Source organism: Petaurus breviceps, unplaced genomic scaffold, assembly GCF_028583685.1.
Source record: "Petaurus breviceps papuanus isolate PSGF00001 unplaced genomic scaffold, PetGlider_PUasm1.0 77, whole genome shotgun sequence".
Taxonomy (NCBI): Eukaryota; Metazoa; Chordata; class Mammalia; order Diprotodontia; family Petauridae; genus Petaurus; species Petaurus breviceps.
The window spans coordinates 12,439,828-12,461,212 of NW_027186492.1; the positions used below are offsets into that span (position 1 = coordinate 12,439,828).

At 37.5% G+C, this 21,385-nt stretch overlaps 1 protein-coding gene across 2 annotated transcripts in view; it reads right to left on the reverse strand.

Annotated features, from left to right (window-relative positions):
- Positions 1–21,385, reverse strand: part of NUBPL (NUBP iron-sulfur cluster assembly factor, mitochondrial) — a 340,914-nt gene that overhangs the window by 49,443 nt on the left and 270,086 nt on the right. For both annotated transcript variants that reach the window (XM_069105984.1, XM_069105985.1), the window contains one exon: positions 5,703–5,823. In XM_069105984.1, the coding sequence (XP_068962085.1) occupies positions 5,703–5,823 (121 nt within the window). The remainder of the gene's footprint in view (positions 1–5,702; positions 5,824–21,385) is intronic.

Sequence of the window (21,385 nt, forward strand, 5' to 3'; positions counted from 1 at the left end):
GGAACTTATCAAAGTTCAATTATTAACATTCCTACATGGAAAAACAATAATTGTAATTTATGAAACTTTTCTCAGTAGCTGAAGGGAATTATATATATATATATAAATATATGAAGGTATATGGGCATATGAATACATATGTGAATGTGTATACATATGTTTACAGGTATACATAGATAAAGGGCACAGGACCAATTTAACAGGAAGGGATGATACTTAAAAGGTGAAATTAAGAGGTGAGAGAGGAATATAATGAGAGGAGATGGGGAGAGACAGAATGGGGTAAACTATCTCATATAGAAGAGGCAAGGGAAAATGGTTACAATGGAGGGGAAGAATAGGAAGGCAAAAAGGAATGGGTCAACCTTATTTCCATTGAATTTGGCTTGAGGAGGGAATGAAATACACACTAAATAGGGTATCTCACCCTACAGAAGAGTAGAGGGGGAAGGGGATGAGAGGGGGGGATGATGGAAGGGAGGGCAGGCTGGGGGAGAAGGAAGTTGGAAGCACCCACTTTTGAAAAGGGACGGGATCAAAGTAGAGAATAGAACAAGTGGGAGGTGGGATAGGAGGGAGGGAAATCTAGTCAGTCTTTTACAATATATCTACTATGTTATTGTTTTGCATTAGCCATAGTGGTACAACCTATACTGAACTGCTTATCTTCCCAGTAAGGGTGGGGGACAAGGGAGGAAGGGAATGAATCTGGAATTCAAAGTTTTAAAGTCAAATACTCAAATATATATACTATTATTAATTCTATTTTACATGTAATTGGGAAATAAGATATACAGGCACTGGGCATGGAGATCGAAAATATGGGAGAGAGTAGATTGGAGGAGGGATATCCTGTGGAACTGCTATTTTCGGGTGGTGGATAGGGAAAAAAATGGGGAGAAAATCTGTAACTCAAAATCTGGCAGAAATGAATGATGTAAATCAGAAGGTAATAAAGCATTTGAAAAAAAAATGGAAAAAAAAGTGTAATGCCAAAAAAAAAATTTGAAGTTTTTTTTTTCTTTTCAACTTTTGAAAAAGGTTTTATCCCTATACTCTAAAACACCAGTATCATTGTTCAAGGCTGTTCTCAGGATACCCAAGTTGAACAGAATGTCTACCCTGAGATAAGAATCCTTTTCCAATGCCACTTAGGTCAGGGGTGGGAAGCTCACAACACTCTTGAGTATGATCCAAACCAGATTAAAATACAATTGGGAAATATTTAAGAAAAAAATAAAAATATGATAAAACACAGATAGTATTATATTTTAAAACTAAGACAATATGAGGCCCATAAAGAACCTTATTTATGGTTTAAGGGCCCTTGTTCTATTTGAGTTTGACACCACTGACAGCTTTTGAGAACCTGGCTATTGCAGATTTTCATGCTAGACAGCAGGTTGCTACCTCTAAGATCAATGATAGTCTTGCATGTATACCAAAGCTGAGATGCCACAAACCCAGTCATAAAGGCAGAAAACAGTCCATTAGATCAAGCACATATACCCTTGCCAATTTATCCAAATGGGACCTTACTGATAAAGAGTGACATTAGCAACTAAGCCTTTTCTCTGTGTAAACAAGAGCAATCCAATGACAAATCACATTGTTGTAACTTTCCCCAGATACTGGTCTAGTTTTTAGCAGGGAAAAAGATGATGGTAGGCTAGTGACTCTACAGACCTGGAGAAGCATGTTCTGTGATGTTTAAAAAGTTCGAGAGACAAAGTTTTGAGTCATTAATTATTTTACTAATTAATGCTAGCATTTTATTAATAAAACAGTCAATGATACTCTCAATTGCCAAAGATGAATCATGGCAGTGGGCTTACCACATATGCCCTTAGAAGAGTGGGTGTTCCTGAGGGTGGCAATCAGCTTTGCCTAGTCAACAGTCAATGAGAGACAAATGAATATTCCAATGAGAGATGAACCCATTCTAATGAAGGATATAACTTTGATTATGTCATTTACTTCCAAATCACCCCTAGCCTGGAGGAAATTGATACAAAGCATCTATATCCCCTACCCAAATCTGAGCAGAAGACAATGTGTCAGGAGTTTCACCTTCAATTAAATTTCTTGTAAGGTGGGGTGGGATAGTAATACAGATTGAGGAGAATGTTAATCCTATCTGCTATCAACAGTCCTATCCTTTAGAGGCTGAACATTGAAATGAGGACTTTTGAAAAAGAGGGGAGGCATAGATCAATGTCTGACACTGTATACCAAAATAAAATCTAAATGGGTACATGATTCAGATATAAAAGCTGATACTATAAACAGATTAGGGGAGGAAGAAATAGTTCATCTGTCAGATTTATGTAGAATGCAGGAATTTATGACCAAACAAGAGATAGAGAACATTATGAATGCAAAATGGATAATTTTGATTACATTAAATTAAAAAGGGTTTGCACAAACAAAGCCAATGCAACCAAGATTAGGAGAGAAGCAGAAAACCGGGAAAGAATTTTTACAACTAGTGTCTCTGATAAAGGCCTCATTTCTAAAATATATAGAGAACTGAGTCATATTTATAAGAATACAAGTCATTCCCCAAATGATAATCAGGCAGTTTTCAGAGGAAAAAATTAAAGCTATCTACAGTCATATGAAAAATGCTCCAAATCACTACTGATTAGAGAGGTGCAAATTAAAACAACTCTGAAGTACCACATCACACCTATTAGATTGGTTAACATGACAAAACAGGAAAATGACAAATGCTGGAGAAGATGTGGGAAAGTTGGAACATTAATTCATTGTTGGTGGAGCTGTGTGCTGATCCAACCATTCTGGAGAGCAATTTGGAACTATGCCCAAAGGGCTATAAAAATGTGCATACCCTTTGACCCAGCAATACCACTTCTAGGGCTGTATTGCAAAGAGATCATAAAAATGGGAAAAGGACCCACATGTACAAAAAAATTTAAAGTTGCTCTTTTTGTGGTGGCAAAGAATTGGAAATTGAGGGGATGTCCATCAATTGGGGAATGGTTGAACAAGTTGTGGTATATGAATGTAATGGAATACTATTGTATTATTGTATGATATTGTATTGTATTATTGTACTATTGTATGAAATGATGAACAGGCAGACTTCAGAAAAACCTGGAAAGATTTATATGAACTGATGCTGAGTAAAGTGACCAAAACCAGGAGAATATTGTACACAGCAATGGTCACAGAGTACAATGACTGATTTTGATAGATTTAGCCCCTCTCAGCAATGCAAGAACCTAAAACAATTCCAAATGACTCACGATGGAAAATGCCATCCATATTCAAAGAAAGAACTACGGAGTCAGATTGCAGAGCAAAGCAGACTATTTTCTTTTGTTTTGTTTTCTTTCTCATAGTTTCTCCCACTCATTATAATTCTTCTACACAACATGGCTAAAGTGAAAATGTGTTTAATAGAAATGTATGTGTAGAACCTATATCAGATTGCATGCCATCTTAGGGAGGGAGAGGGCAACAAAGAGGAGAAAATTTAAAACTTACAGAAGTGAATGCTGAAAACTAAAAATAAATTAATAAATTGAAAAAAAGAAAAAGGGGGGAACTCTGTATCTCTCCAAATCATTGGTTATTAATAATTAATTATTTCTATGTTCTCCAACTAGAGGGACCTCCTAGGGGAGCCCTACCAGTTTTCTGACTCTTTGTATTAGCCTGGTATAACTTAAACCCTTCAATAAACTCTGTTGGAAATTATTTGAATTTTCTATCAGATTTTGCCTAAAATTTTTAATGGCAAAAAGGTAACACTTAACATATGATAACTATCTGTTTAAAAAGCATTTCCTGCTAAATGTTGGAGAATGGGCAGTGGGAGGGGTGCCCTAATCGCCTCTCTATTCCTTGGAATTAGTTCTACAAATGTAGGGGAAGCATGTAGAAAAGACTAGAAAAATACTTGGCACCCTCATATGAAATATAAAGAGTTATGGACAATGAAGTAGCAGTGTATATGATATACAAATGAATCTTCTAAAAATGATAGACTTTCCTCAGTAAAATAATGTTTAGTTTGTAAAAAAAAAAAAAGGAATAACAATGTAAGCTTTGGTAGATACCACTAAGGATGACACAATGTATGATATATAGCTGAATTTTTCTTAGATTTGTCTGTAATACCTGAAGTTACAGGCTAAATTAAAAAACACACACTTTATTCTGTGACATTCCTAATATAAGCTAATAGTGCCCTTCTAATTATGTATTTATTTTTCTTCACAAACATGTGTCAGTCTCTTATGTTATTATGCAGATTTGGGTAATTGAACTTCTTAGGTTAGTTACATGAAAAACAGTTATAGAGTATAATTACTGGAAGTAATTACAGTAATATATCAAAATACTTCATTAGTATTCACCTAGGTACTGAAGCAAATGCACCACAACAATAAGGTTTAACTCTATCCATGGCAAATTGAATTACAGTAGGTAATGTTTCACTATTCTTTGATCTCTGAAGGATCTTAACCACATAATTTCTTAAAAAGCACTAAAGGCTAATAATTTCAATAATGCTCTCTCTTTATCTCTTTTATCTGCTACCTAGCATTTCCCCCTGCCTAGTTATTCATTCATAATTAAACCAATACTTAAATTAGTTTTAAAAACTGAATTAAGTTGTATGGAATTTGGTATATAACATTTTATAGGAAATCATCATTTTAACATATCTGACACACCAACATTTAGTTCCTCTAAAACTAACTCATTCTTAAATTAAAAGCTAACTATTTATAATATTATGTTCAGATCTTTCATATAGAAAAAATAAGATAAAAATGGCAAAATCACAGAAGGCAGCAAATTGTACTTTCTGAACCAGAGAGAATAAATGCAATGATGTTTATGTAAATTTCTTTAGATATACACCAAGATGGATATCTTTCTATATAATGAATAAACATTTTCACATATACCTATTTACATTGACAGATATGACCCTAAATTGGCACACAAATTGCTGATTGCCAACTGAATATGTAGTCTTCCAAATCATAGTCTGCAGCTTATAAAATTCTTCTATCAAATTAAAACTAAAGATTATCTTCCACTTATAATACATGTACCTAGTTTTTTGCATGTTGTCTCCCCTACTCTCATAATGAAGTCCCAGAAAGCAGGGGCCATATTTTTGCCTTTCCTTGCATCCTCAGACCTTAGCATGGGCCTGGCACATATTAAGTGCTTTGTTTGCCAATTGTTTAATCTATTAGGGCAATTATCATAATAGTTGACAAAAGCAAATGTCCTAACTAAAGAAGGCAGTGCGCTATACAGGAAAGAGAAATAGATTTAGGGTCAGAGAATCTGGGATCAAATCCCAACTTTCACTTACTACTTGTGTGACACTGATAAGACATTTAGCTTGTGACTTGTAAGCCTCAGGTTACTCATCTATAAAATATGGGGGTTGTACTGGATAGTCTCTAAGGCCCTTTTCAGTTCTAAATCTAGGATCTTAAGATCCTATTTCATAATAAGCCTTCTACTGGCAGTATTCTAAAAAGCTAATGAAAGGTTATCACAAAGATCAGCACTACAGCATTCTCATTTAAAAACATGAACCTGGTGCCTTTTAATATTTCCTTAGACATCAATATTTCCCATATCCCCCCAGACTTCTTATGCTGCTTTCTCTCAATACAAAACAAAACAAAACACAACACTATTCTTACCTAGAACATCAAGACCAAGGGTTTTTGCTAGTTTCTTTGCACCATCAGCTCCAAAAATATGAGTTTCATGTTTACAGTTTGGACACTGGAAAACACTCATGTTTTGGATGAGACCCAGAACCTGTTAAAGTAAAAGCACATATTTAACACCACAATTCAAACATAAAGTGTTGTTGTTTTTTTTAAATAGAACATGTTTTAAACCAAAAGTTCCAGGGATTCACTTAAGATGAATAAGTAACAGAAATAGTTAGATAATAACACTGAATCAAGGTAACCTTTACAATGTGTCTCGATAATGAATGTACTATTATAAACATAAAACACACGTATATTATTATATAGCATAATTAGCCAGAAAACAAGCCCATCAAGCTTGTAGAGATATAGCCATTGAAGGTAAAATTCTAAAGCTTTAAAAACGCCTTACAAGTAAACTACTTACCTCACCATCACTAGCTCTTGGATATTTGATTCTATTTTATAAACATGAAAGGTGGAATTTGGGAGGGAGGAGAGACCTTGTTGAAGTTTCCAAGAATAGCCAAGAAGTAGGATAAAATGGAGTTGGGATTCTCCGAGAAATCAAGTCCACCATAGAAAGTCTTCATGGTGTCAATTTTTGTTTTTTATTTGTGTTCAACTCTTCATGACTCCAATTGAGATTTTCTTGGAAAAGATATTGGAGTCGGTTGCCATTTCCTTCTCCAGTTATTTTACAGATAAGGAAAGTGAGGCGAACAGGGTTAAGTGACTAGCCCAGAGTCATACAGCTAGTAAAGTATATGAGGCTGGACTTGAACTCAGGTCTTCTTGAATCTACACCTGGCACTCAATCCATTGTGATACCTCGCTGCCCCTGGTATCAGCTTTTCCTTTTAACAAATTCCACCTCTGTCCAAACCCTAAAATGTTCAAGTTCAGACCTTTCTCAACTCTTCTAACCCCATTTTGCCTGAGAGTAAGAAGTGATATCTATTTCCCAGGGCACAATCACAAACAAGGTGAAGCTTGTGGTACAAAAAGCCCAGAAAGGATATTGCCTGTATCATGCCATATGTCACATTAATATCATTTATCATTCGCTTCAATCTCTCCCCTGAGCTTCAGTCCTGCATCACCAATTACTATTAGATGTCTCAAACGGAATGTCCTGAAGACACCTTAAACTCAGTAGAGTTTACTGAACTCATCATCTTTTTCAAACTCTCCTATTTAAATCAAATGCATGACCATCCTTCCTGTCTCCCAGGTTAGAAACTTTGGCATTATTTCAGATTCCTCACTTCACTTTACCCCACATAGTCAGTGGGTTGACAGTTCTTGCTGTTTCCAACTCTACATCTTTCACATTCAGTCCTTTCTCTTTATTCACTATCATCTCAGTTCAGGCCCTCATGACCTCTCACCTAGATTACCAGCCTTCTAATTGTTCTGCCACAAGTTCTTTCCACCCTCCAGTCCGTCCTATACACTGTTGCAAAAGCAGTTTTCCTTAAACATAGATCTGTATAGGATCAAATGAAATCATATATGCAAACAGCTTTGAAGACCTTAAAAGCTATACAAATACTAGCTATCTGACCATATGACTTCCCTATTCAGGTCAACCTGATTGGCTATTGTTCCCTAGAATAATATATAAATTCCTTTAAGCTTTTAGAACTCTATGCAACCAGGCTCCAACCTCTATACTCAATAGCCATTATTTTCCCTCCCGTCTATCGAGCCAAATTGGCCTTCTCTCTGTTCCTCACTTATAATATTCTCTATGCCTGTTCACTGGCTATCCCACATGCCTGAAATGCACTCACTCCCTCCTTTCCTCTGCCTCACAGAGGCTTTTTCTTCTTGTAAAATGCAACTCAAGACATCTTCTGATGAATCTTTTCCAGATTCCATCCCAGCCCCAAACTACCTTGTATGTATTTATATCTATCAATTTTATATTTGTCATATATTTTAATATTTACTTACTCTCCTATTATAATGGAAGTTCCTTATGAGAAAGGATTGCTTCATTATTTATACTCATATCTGCAGGGCCTAAGATAACACCTAAGATAAACAGGTAGTACTTACCTGTTGGTTGATCATTATCAGAACAAATGTCTCAATTTGGATCAGAGTGTTTAGAACCAGAGGAGATCAGTCTGGTAAAATGGAAAGAGTATTTGATTTGGAATCAGAGACCTTGTGTTCAAAATGTGGCTCTTCCATTTTATTACCTTTGACCTTGACCAGTCATGTGTCCTCATCCATAAAATGAGAAAGTGGAATAAGATGGCCTCTGAGTTCCCTTCCAGTATTAAACCTTTGGTCCTACTGTATTCTAGTTCATCTAGTCCCAAGCTGATCATTTTACATATGAGGAAACTGAGGCCCTGTAATAAGAATGTAAATTTTAAAGATCTTCCCTGCCCCTAGGCTAATGTGCACCTGAAGCCTGGGGTGGGAGGCTTGTTTTTCAGTAGATACTTCTTGATTGGCCAGTGAGTCAGTCAATAAGGTTGTTACATTCTCTGAGCCAGGAGAAGGCTATATAAGCCCTGATGTGTAGCTTTGTTTTGGGACTCACTTTGAGAAGTGTTCTGTGATTTGATCTGAATTCTGGGAAGCTGTTGTTGAGAGTCCCCCGGCTTTGAAAAACCCAGATGTGGAAACCCAGATGTTGACTGGGTATGGATGTAATGGTTGGACAGTTTGGAAAGCTGTCTACTTGATCTGTTAATGTCTTGATAATTCTGTCTGTATATTTTGAAGTTTGGGGTGCTGACCTTTTTCCCCTGAACAAGGTAAACGATATATGTCTGACTGATTAAAGTAAGCTTGTTAACCCATTTTGAGTTGCTTTCCTTTAACAAAGCAGATCCAAGAACCTGTGGTAGCTGCAAACCCTGAGGACGCTTGGGGTGCTTGCTGCTACAGGCCCAGAGAGGTCAAGAGACTTGTCCAATAACACATAGCTACTGAGTAGCAAAGAATTCATACTTAAAGGCATGGCCACATTTCTTTTTTCACAATGAAGCATAAACCCAAGAAGACACTCAGATTCACTATTCCAGCTAAAGAGGGAGAAGGAAAAAAAAGAGACTAAAATTGTCCACAAAGCATAACTATTAAGACAGATAGTGAGGAACATAAATTTCTAAATAAGCATTTTCCAACTACCTAATATATGTTCTTTTTGCTGATCCAGGAGTATTATAAAAATAAATCACTCTCAAACTGTGCTGTGGTGTTTCAGAACCATCATCAGAAACCCAGAAGAAAACAGTTTAATATCAAGCAGATTATTTGCTTATTCACTACATCAATATAAATACACCATTGCTTAGGGCTCTGGGTATTTTCACTGCCATTTACAGTAAATATGATATAGTCTCTGACTGTAGGGCTTACATCCTAAATGCATAAAATGAGCCAAGCAAAGGGAAAAAGATAAACACTTGAGGAATGTGTGAAGACCTAGGGAAGGAACACTCAAGTGAGTGAAGAATTTTTTTACAAAACCTCTCCAACCCTGGACTCTCATCTACCTCCTGCCATCATGAGTCAGTGTAATTAGAGTTGTGTATGATTTATTTTCTATTAACAAATTCGTTCTTTATGGGCTATATACATGTCACAGCCACGAAATATAATCAAATGCATAATTTTATCACAGAACACACCAAACAAGTGCTTAATAAGCAATTAATAAGATAAACACAGTGCTACATTTTGATCTACAAAAAGCAGGGCAAGGGCCTGCATTTAATATTTCCTGCTAATGTGTGAAGGATTTAGATTTGCTTTCATGAGGAATTTCTTTTTTCTTAGTATTGTAGGAGGTTTAAGTGACAGAGAAAACATTTGTCATTGCAAGATAACAGGAGATAATGGAAGGGCTCTTCTTCTATTTATGACTCTGCCATGACATATTTTTTTAACTAGTTTTAGAAAAATGGATAATGTGAGGGACTCATATGTGCCTGGGAGTCAAAGGTTCAAAGATTTAGTTAAGCTAGTATTTGTCAATGGCTATTTCAATGTATAAGAGGCAGAGGGGTATGTTAGAAGGCTCCTCATACTAGAAGTAAAACATGCCTACTAAATTTGTCACTAACTACCTTGGGCAAGGTGTATAACCTTTCTGTGCCTTAGTTTCCTCATCGAAAAAATGAGCAGAGGTTGAACTAAATGGCCTCCCAGTTCCAGCTTGAGATCTATGAACCTATGATCTTAAGACATGTCCTTCATTTTAGTGCCTAGATTTTTTCCTGTAAAATGGAGGTTTGCCCCCAGATAGTTTTTTTAAGGTCCCTATGACAGCTTTGTACAAAGTACAAAGTATCCTAACTATGTCAATTGAGTCATTCCTGGGTGAACTAAATTACTTTTTCTCCAAGTTATCAGAATCCTGACTACATCCTCCCCTCTCAAATCTCACAGTAGCTGTCATAGAACCAGCCTTCATCACCTCACACCTTAAATCACTGCACTGGCCTCCTACTTGGTCTCCCTGACTCAGGTCTCTCCTGATTCCAGTCTATCCTCCACTCAGCCACCAAACTGATTTTCCTAATTTGTAGGTGTGATCATTTCCCTACTCGGTAATTTCTAGGGGCTCTGTGTTACTTCTAGGATCAAATGTAAAATCCTCTCTTTGGATTTTAAAGCCCCATAAAACCTGAGCCCTTCCTACCTTTCCAGCCATTTTACTTTACTCCCCTCTGCAATTCAGAGACACTGGCCTTGCTGTTTTCATTACATGCACTCTTCCCTACGCCATGGATTTACAATGGCAGTCTCCCAAGCCTGGGATGCTCTCCCTCCTCACCTTTTTCTCCTGGATTCCTTTAAAACTCAGTTCAAATCCCACCTTCTGCAAAACATCATTTCAAGGACACCTCCCTCCTTCCCCTGCCAAGTGCTTTCCCTCTGATATTATCTCCCATTTACACTGAATTTATCTTGTTTGAACACATTTGTTTGCATGTTGTCTCCCCCATTCGAATGTGAGCTTCTTGGGGGTAGGGGTCATTCATTTCATTTTCTTTGTATCCCCAGTACTTAAAATAGTTCCTAGAACATAGTTAAGTCTTTAATAAATGCTTGCTTACTTATTAACACATCCAAAGTTACCATCTCATCTTTGCTTGAAATTAAACGGAAAAAGTTCCTACTCTCAAGGACTCTGTAGAGGAATAAGGGGTGGGAAAAGATGTGCACAAATACAATACAAAATAGTAAGTAATGAGCTTAAAAATATACATAAAAGGGGTATGGCATGCTATGAAAATTCAGAGGAGGAAGGGATCACTTCTGGTTATGGAGGTGTGGTCATCAGGGATAGCTACACTGGAAGAAGTGATTTGGGGTTAGAAGGAAGATGGAATTAAAGAACCTGGGACTGAACCCTGACCCAGCCACTCACTATCTCTAAGACCTTGGGCAAGTCACTGATTCTCTCTTGGTCTTCATTTCCTTCCTTTGTAAAATGAGGGAGTTAGTCTAGAAAGTCACTTACCCAATCCTGTATTTCTTAACGACAGAGGTAGCACTTAAGGTACTAAAAATAAGTAACCAAAACTAATGCAGATTGAAACCTTCCTTTGTGAATACCATAAAGTAATGAATACTTGAACACAATAAATATCTTCTAATGATGCTTCTTAAGACCATAAATTTTAAAGAAGAAACAGTAAATATGCAAAAAAAAAATGTCACTATACCCTACAGTGTGATAATCTGATAATAGACAAGAAAACTTTGGATCCCAGAGAAGTTTTAGAAGAGAACCTGGTACGTTTAAGACCTGAATAGGGAGACAAGCCCATTTAAAAGAAATGGCATATAATCAATGAGGCTTTAAACAGGACATCAAAGACACATTCTAACCTAATGTAATAAAAGGAAATATTTGCATGTTTGTACTATGTCTTTGCTCATTTACAATCAATTTCAGCTAAGTAGGAAAGAATTCATATTCACATAAAAAAAACAAACTATGCCGTCTAACATCTTGTGAACACTTCCCAGGTTATTTGGCTGTTTGTATTTATTGTAAAACTGTTTTGTTTATCCTTTGATAATAAACAGACGCTTTACTGTGGTATCATTAACATAATATTGTTGAGATGCAGCTATATGTGTGTTAAATCATTTTTCTTAATGTTTCATCAAAGGATACAGTCCTTTTTTCTTTTTACCTCTGCTAGTTTTACTGAAAGCAAATGTCATATGCCTGCTGAATACCAGAGCCACGACAAACCCTGTATGTGCTTCTTACACTCTCTTACTCTGTCATCTGCTCAGAAAAGCACCTTGTTTATTAACTTTATAAAAACTGACTTTCTTGAAATATCAACATTACTCTGAATATTGGATTTTTGTCTCTAAATACATTGAATTATACAGGCTCCAAAGGGTCCAGTTTTAATTTCTGGCTGACATAGTAAGTTAAAGAAAGTAACAACCAAGATTTTCAGGCTACTATATAATCTAATTTTCACAAGGTTATAACCAGGTTAAATTCCTGCTGGTTGAAACCTGTCATAAGAATTAAAAGCCTAAGAGGTATGACTTTGGAAAAACAGAGTTGGGAGGAGAGAAACCCTCACTGTTTCAAACAGAATAAATAATAATGCCTGAAACAGATTGGATTTTGGATGCTCTGCAGTACTCCAATAATCTAAAATGAGTTTTTGTTATTTTCCACAAATCAAAACATATGGATAGAAATGATAATTTTAAAATAAATTGGCTTTTCTCCTTGTATCAACATCCTTACTTTTATTATCCTAGTTCTTCTGTTATCATAGAAAAGAAATCTTTCCACTTTCTCTTCTACCATCTTTCCTAGTGCCAGCAGCATTCCTGCTGGTGACCCCGTCACTCTCACATCACCGATTCTTGATCTCCACAATTTAAGTAACCATTTTCAGTGTTCTTCACCCACCTACCTGTGAGACCAGCAATTTTCACATCCAAGATATTGAACTTAAACTTTCCCTTTCAAGATTTTCTGCACTCTTGACTTTCCACCACCTCCACCATGTTATTTTCCATAATACTTCCTCCTGTCCACATTTTCTACTTCTGTCTATTTACTTAAGTTTTCCTATATCAAATATAGGAATGATTATGGTCCATAATACCTGCCTAACTTCACAGTCCATCAACACAGCATCATCTCCCTTGATATCCAACCCAGATACAATGCCAGTTTTCATTTGGCCCATTCTATTACCCCAGAATATTTTGCACTCCTGACTTTTTCACAGTGCTCATCATGTTTTCTTGATTTCTCTACAGCTTTTGATACTCTCAATTACCCTCTTCTCCTTGATACCCTCTTCTCTCTGCATTTCTGTGACACTGCTCTAGCCTGGTTCTCCTCCTACCAATGACTATTTTTTTTTCTGTCGCCTTTGCTGGATCTTCATTCATCTTATGCTCAGTAACCATGGATGATCCACAGGGCTCTGTCCTAAGTCTTCTTCTCTTCTTCCTTCACACTATTTTACTTTGTAATCTCATCAGCTTTCATGGATTTCAATATCATCTCTATGCTAATAGTTCTCAGATCTGCTTATCCTTCAGACCTAACTTTCAGACTCTTATCTACAACTGAATATTAAGTATCTTAAAGTGTATGCGCTGTAAATATTTCAAACTCAACATTCCCAAAACTGAACCCATTATCTTTTCCCCAAAACTTTCTTCCCTTCCAAAACTTCCCTATTAATATAGAGGGCACCATTATCTTCCCAGTTATCCAGGCTCTCTGCCTAGATGTCATCCTTAACTTCTCTCTCTCATCCTTCACATCCAACCTCTTGCCAAGTACCATCAAATTTAACTTCAAAGCATCTCTCCTCTGACACTGCCTCCACCCTGGTGCAGCTCCTCATCACCTCATATCTAGACTACTGCAATAGCCTGCTGGTTAGTCTGCCTGCCTCAAGTCTCTCCCCACTCCAATATAAACTCTAATTAGCTGTCAAGTTCATCTTCCTAAAGCACAGATCTGACCACATCAACTCCCCCTAGTCAATAAATTCCAATTGCTGTCTATCACCTCAGGAGTCAAATATTAAATCCTCTGTTTGGCATTCAAAGTGCTCCATAACCTGCCCCCCCCCCCCCCCTTTCTAGTCTTCTTACAAATGATTGTGATCCATAATTTTTTAATAAATTTTTCATACCTTACTCTACCTGCCACTGACATCCTCTGTGATCCAGTGACACTGGCTTCCTTTTGCACTTCCTCAAACAAGGTATTCCTTGGGCCATTTTCACATGCTGTCTCTCATGCTTGGAGTCCTTTCCCCCCTAATTTCCACAGCCTGATTTCCTTCAAGTCCCAAATGAAATCTAGTCATCTGCAAGAAGGCTTTCCTGATCCCTGTGTAACGTCTGTGCGTCCCCACTGTTGATTACCGACAGTTTTTCCTACACGTGATTTGTTTGTAGATTGTGAGCTTGTCAGGAACCAAGAGCGGCCTAGGACTTAGCACAGTGCCCGACACATAACAGGTACTTTTAAAAATGCTTCCTGACTGACTGACGGACGGACGGATGCTAGTTCCCAACTCTATATCCTCCCTACTGTCAATAATTTTCATTCCTTAGCTATTGAGTGTTTCTGAAGAAAGTGATAAAAATCCTCACGAAACCCAACACCAATTCAAATGATGTAATTTTCTATTCATGCTCGCTCTCTATCATATTCATTAATAAGATAAATATTTATTGTCTATTATGTTCAAGAAATTGTTAGTTGCTATAGACAGGGTAAATAGGAATAAGATAAAATCCTTGCCCTAAAGGAGATCACAATCTAGTAAGTATGCACAAAACACAATCATACAAAGACAGAATACAGTAAATGCTTCAAGAGAAGTATGAAATGCTCCTGGGAGCTGGATTACATTTGGTTGGGATAAGCCATTAATGGCTTCATGAAAGAAATAACATACAAACTGAACTTTTAAGGATGAGTACAGTTTTGATAGATGAAGATGCTGGGTGAGAGACATTCCAGATAGAAGGACGAGCCTAAATAGGAGAATGAGACTAGTAAGTTCACATTTTTTTCGAGGAACAGAAAATGCTCAAGTTTGGCCCAAGTAAGGAGTGTATATGGACAAAGAGCAGGACATGAGGGTGAATAGAGAGGGTGAATGAGGGAGATGAGGGGCCAGGATAAGAAGAATCTTGAATGCATTTTGTACTAAAGGCAAGGGTAATCACCAAAAGTCTGAAAGCAAGATAGTGACATGATAAGAAAGATTAGGCTACTTAGCCAGGACAAGTGTTAGGCATTGAGTGTTTACTGCCTGAATGGCTTGGGCTGCCCTATGCAGGATGAAAACCCAAGTTCAATTAAGGCCCCAGATACTTCCTAGCTCTGCGATCTTGCACAAGTCACTAACATTTGTTTGCTTCAGCATCCTCACATGTAAAATGGAGATAATGACAGCAACCATCTCACAAGGCTGTTATGAGGAACAAACGAGATAATATATGGAAAACTCTCTGTAAACCTTAAAGTGCTATATAACTGTTAGCTATTTTTATATAATTCCCTGAGGCCTGAGAATACATCAAATTTTATTCTTGCCTTGCCTACCCCTGCTTTTTGGAATTCACCTAAGCCATAATAGATTTTGCTCCAGATCTTCATTTCAACCCTAAAAATCTTTGTTTCAAGTGTGTTTACTGTAAACAATATATTGTTGGGTTCTGCTTTCTACTATTTCAGATGCAAGATTTAAACCCATGTCTTCCAGTTTCCAAGTCCAACAATCTACAGCATTTGGCTAAGTCCTATGCCCTCTCCCTTTCTACTCTCACTTGCATCTGTCACTATATCTCTCTTCACACTGCTGTTACCCTACTTCAAGCCCTCATTACCTCTCAACTAAAGTATTAAAATAACTGGTTTCTCTGGATCAATTATCTTCCCTCTTCAATCTATCCTTCTCAGAACTGCCAAATTAATATTCTTAATGTGCAGGTCTGATCATTCCCAGAATCAAAAAAAATATTCAGTAGCTCTCTAGTGCATCTAAGAAAGCATAACAAACTCTTAACCTGGCATTTAAGGTTCTACAACAATCTGGCTCTAACCTACTTTTCCAGGCTTATTTCATACTGATCCCATTCATGTACTCCACAGTCCAGCCAAATTAGACTCTGAGCTGTTGCCTAATTTTGTACTTAACCCTTTAACTTGCTTGCAGCTACCCAAGCAACTTCCCAACACCTGGAACAATGCTCTTCCACATTTACTGAAACTTTCTCTGTTTCTCTGTCTCTCTCTCTGGCCCAGTCTTGGTACCATCTCCTCTCCTAAGTCTTTTGTGATTCTTGTAGCTTTAAAAGATCTTTTTTCTCATAGCAACTTGTCAAGATTTCTCCTTTGCCATTATCACTTTTTTACCGTTTTTTTAATGTCACAGTCGTCAACTGGACTGCAGATTTAGCCTTTGTGGGTCCCAGTTTCCTGTCTATACATTGAAAGTTGAATTAATTAGAGGGCCTCTGAGGTACCTTCCAGTTCTACATTTATGATCCTTTTCTTGATCCTTTTAGAGTAGAGACTATTATCACTTTTTGTCCTTAACTGCCAAGTATCTTGAAAAAAAAAACTGCTTGGTATGTTGTAGGTACTTTATAAATAGTTGATGAATTGACTTAGCTTGTGAATAATAATCCAAAATTAAAGATCCTCTGGAGGTAGCTATGTGTTCCTGAAAAAGCTACATATTCAAGAATGTGCTTTTTTTAAAAAAAATGAGAGTAAATGAAAGAATTGAAGGATAAGATGAGAGAAGGAAAAAAGGAAGAACTAGAAAAGTCTGTTAGAAATTTTCCATCTTTTTAAGAGCAGTGACCAGTGGATTTTTCTTTGCCATTCAGAGCTATATTGGCCACTTTCCTACTTGAAACTGGCAGTGAATTTAGCATTTCCTTCCCACTCTATTCTTATAAAGCCTTATGCAAAAAAACAACTCCTTTGTACCACACCCTAAAATTGTTTAGATTACTTAGGAGATACTATTATAGGATGAATTCCAAGGATCAATTTTTTTTAAGCACTATGCACTTTATCTCAAAAACAATATTTGTGTAGAGTACTCACTAATGTTTATAGCATTAGTCACTTAGTGCTAATGCCATTTGAAATTCATTCCAGGTTTCTCTAACTTCTAGTTCTGGATTTTCAAGTTTAAAAACTGCACAAATCACTTTAAAAAGACAACATAAAGTAAATTTGAAAGCTTCTAATTAATCCTGAATAAAACCACATTTAGAGTTTTAAAGGGATTGTGCAACTGATCACTTAATTTCACCTATAATTAGTCCAGAGGGGGAAAAATGAGAACAAACTAAAGTCATCAGATCATAGTAAGCTTTTAACCAGGTTAGAGTAGGCTCATTACCTTTCTTCCTTTTGGTTGTTATTGTTTCTTTCTATAGGTGAAAAGCTATTTGTGTGGCTAATACATACTCTGTTTTGTCCGAATTATATACACTGAAATATGAAGTTAGTGAAATGATTTAAGTGCATAGTATGTCTTTAAACCAAATATTTCATATAATTTTTTTTATTAAAGTCAGTATCTAATGCAAGTACAAGGAAAAACTCTGAAACATTTAAATAGAAGGAGAGGGGCAGGGAAGTACAGTAAAACACCCTCTCTTTCTTCATCCATTCATTTATCTGTCAGTAAGCAAGTCCACAAACATTTACTAATTACTTTCCATGATCTGGACACTGTGCTAGGTGCTGACAATGTAAAGGTCCATATAAATATGGCCTTATGCAAAAATGGTTTTCTGGGACTTTTCTCCCTCCTAACAGCTCCTATTAGGATTTTCACCCTCACTTCCTTCTCTCTGCTTCAACCTTTGCTGCTTCTCATTTCCCCCACCTTCAAATATAAGCTACTTCTCATCATATACTTCAGTATCTATCCAAAGAAGGTTCTTTAGTGAACAAATACTTCATATGATCATATATAGCTGAAAGTAATCTTCAAGGCCATCAAGTCCAACACTCTATCCCTTTTATGGATAGAGGATGGAGCCTAAACTAGAACAAAAGCGTCCTAATTCCCAGTCCAATGCTCTTTTTACTTCAGAGGTAGGATTTGAAGCTGGCAAGGGGAGGAGGTAACTAGGGCAGGAGGAGGGAACCACAGAGGACCACAGACATTGTGGGAAAATTAATGGGAAGTTGTTCACTGGGATGGGAAAAAAAATCTTTTCCCCCAATATAACTTGTTGTCTTTGTAATCCTATGTATTTTATGCATTAAAAAAGAAAAACCACCATTATTGTAAGGAGTCCACTGGTTTCACTAAACTGCCAAATGGGTCCATGAAGTTAACATTAAGAACCTCTGGATTATATATTGCCTTTCCCTCCCTCCTGAGTTGCATTATTACTCCCCTAGCCCAGTTATGGTTGTAGTATAACCTGTTTATCTCATTTTCTTTTGCTTCATTGGATGTCCATTTCCGTTTTGGTGATAAAATACCCAGAGGGTTCAATAAGTCTAGGTGTCCCTCTGCAGTGCAAAAGAATCCTACCTCAGTCTTTTAGCAGCTTCAACACACCACTGCTATGTGCACCTAAATCTTTCCTTATAGAATCTAAGGGAAAAAATGAAATGGGAAAGAGCACTGATAGCAACAAAAGGATTTTTTAAACTTGCTTCCCATTGCTTTTAGCAGTAAAAAGCCCACAGCCTTTAAAAAGGCTATGTGTTTACTTTGGGGATAACAAGAAGGGGAGCTTTCCTTTAATTCCACAGCTCCTCCAAGAGAGGAGAGAAATCCTAGTCAGAATCAATGAAGTAGGCAGGCCAATTGCCTTGAGGCCTAAGATGAAAATAATGGGAAAACAGGAATGATGGGATCATAGATCTAGAACAAGGAGAGATTTTAGGAGGCATTTAATCCGACCCCCTCATTTTCAGATGAGGAAACAGAGGCCCAGAGATAACTTATACATTGCTCAAGATGACAAAGACACTACTACCTCGCTTCTCGGGGAATAGAAGGGCTGGGATGTGAAGCCAAGTTCTCTGCCTCGAATTCAAGACTGTATTATGAGCCAGCATGGACAAAGACAGTAAGAATAATAGCAGCAGAGTTAGGTAGGTGGTGCAGTGGATAGAGCACCAACCATGAAGTCATGAGGATCTGAGTTCAAATCCAGCCTCAGACGCTTAATTAGCTGTGTGATCCTGGGCAAGTTACTTAGCCCTGATTGCTTCAACAACGAAAAGGATAATAGCTACCTCTGAAGCTCCACAACTCCTCATCTTCATTTTATTTGAATATTCATCCAACAAGACTGTATTAAGTGTCCATGATAAATACTGGAGAAACAAAGACAAGAAAGGACACGGTCCCTCTTCTCTCAGAGCTTACATTCTTTTGGGGTAGAAAACAATATGAATACAGATAAATAAAAAGTAATTTCAGGAAGAGTGTGGGCAATAGCAGATGGGGATTGGGGTCTGCATCCTATAGGAAGGGGTGTTTAAGCAGAAGGAAATAACTATGGGGATTCTAGAGGAGAAGGTGAGAACGCTGTACTTCTAGGTATGAGGAAGCAGCTGTAAAGTGCTAGAGTCAGTAGATGTAATGTTAAATACAGGGAACAGTAAGCAGGCTAGTTTGGCTGAAACAAAGAACATGCAAAATAAGCTAGAAATTTAGGCTCAAGCCATACTGTAAATGGTTTTAAATGTCGACTGAGGGTATTGAACTTTATCTTTTGGGCATCCGGAAAACACTGAAGCTTCATAAGCTGGGGAGTGACAAGACAGGAACTGTGCTAGCAATATCACCTTGGCAGCTGTATAGAAAAAGCCTAGAGAGGGAGAGACATGGAGGAATGGGGACCAGTGGCTTGGAGCTAGAAGACCCAAGGCTATGACCAAGGTGAGATATATTACTGATTCTGGACTAGAACTATATTTCAAGTCCAATAGAAGTTTAAAAGGCTTTTAAAGAATGATTTGGCTATCACTATGAATTGCATTGTACCTATGGGAAATGACCCCAATATAACTCATATTCATTCATTCGTCCACTCATTCATCCAAAAACCATTAATTAAATGCCTTCTGTGTGCAAGGCATTATGCTAGTACCAATAGGGATACAAAGACATGTAACAGATTTTTTTTTCCTCATGGAGCTAGAAATCTAAAGGAGGAAAACACACTGATGTATTTGTATATACACATGTCACAAAATAATTCCAAAGCTTAGATACAAGCAAAATGCTAAGAAAACTTGGAGAAATCACTTTGACCTGGTGGGGTAAAGACAAGGGTAAGACTTTGTGAAGGAAGTTCTGAGGAAGCAACTGAGTTAGGTCTTTTTAAAAACATTTAAATACTTTTATTGCTTATTTCCTTATATAATCACAGTTATCCCAAGTATCCCTCCCCATCCCCATCCCCTGCAGGTTTTCGTTCCCAAAGAGCCACTGCCTGCCCTGCCGGCTACTGCTGCTCAAAAAAGATTTCCACAGCTGTGGAGGCAGGGTCTCCATAAGCACAGAAAAAAGGGAGGCAGGGACCAAGATGTAGAGCTCTGATCCCTGTATTAGGTCCTTGTGTGCAGCCTCAATGCTGGTAGCAAGGGAGGTAGAGCAGAAATACTGAGTGAGTTCACCAGGGCTGGTGAGCTCAATTCATGGTGTTGTACCTGGCCCCATTCTTACCCATCCCCCAATCAGCTCTCCCTCACGGAATTGAGCAGACTGTCAGGTTTAGCTCTGCCCTTCCCCAGCCAGCTCTCCTCCACAGAGGTGGGCAGGCTGCCGGGTCAGGGAGACTTGGCATTTGAGGGAATTTCAAAATGTACTGACCAATCACTGATTTTAGCCTCTGCCAGTTCCTGCTTACATAATACTTAACCGCTGGCCATGTGGCATCCCTCTAAAAGCTGAGGCTTTACCTGAGATCTCTGCTGTATGACCTGGGACTGTGGGATGGTACCTCATCAGCCCACCATGTGGCCGGATCAGCCAACATGGAGTAAAATAAAGGGTCCAATTCTAAATCGTTACTTGGGTCTTGTTTGTGTTTTCTGGGTACAACAGAAAGAGAATTTCATTCCAGACATGGTTGGGAATGGGGGAGGGTGACATGAAAAAGATCTTGAGATGGGCAGAATGAGAAGAAAGAATAGAACATAGTTTCGTTTGGCTGGAATATCTAGTACACAAAAAGGAACAAGCAGTAGGAAATAGCACTGGAAAGTGAGGTTTCCTCATGTGTAAAATGGAGACAGTAATAGCACTTGCCTCACAGAGTTGTGAGAAACAAATGATATATTTGTAAAGCTCCTGGCAAACCTTAAAGTATTCTATAAATGCTAATCATTATTACTATTAGATGTTAGACATTTTATCTATTTATACTTATATCAGAAATGTAAATATCTTAGTATTTACTATTATGGAAAAGTTGTGACCTCATGGATACCCTGAAAGGATTACAACAATCTCCAAGGGTCTCTGAATGACATTTTTGAGAACTGTTCGTTTAGCCTAAATGACTCTTGAAGGTCCCTACTTTATAATTTTATGATCTCATAAGAAAGGTTTGCTTTCAGTAAACAATGGAACAATTCCAAATCTCTAGGAACCTTTTATTTAAACATG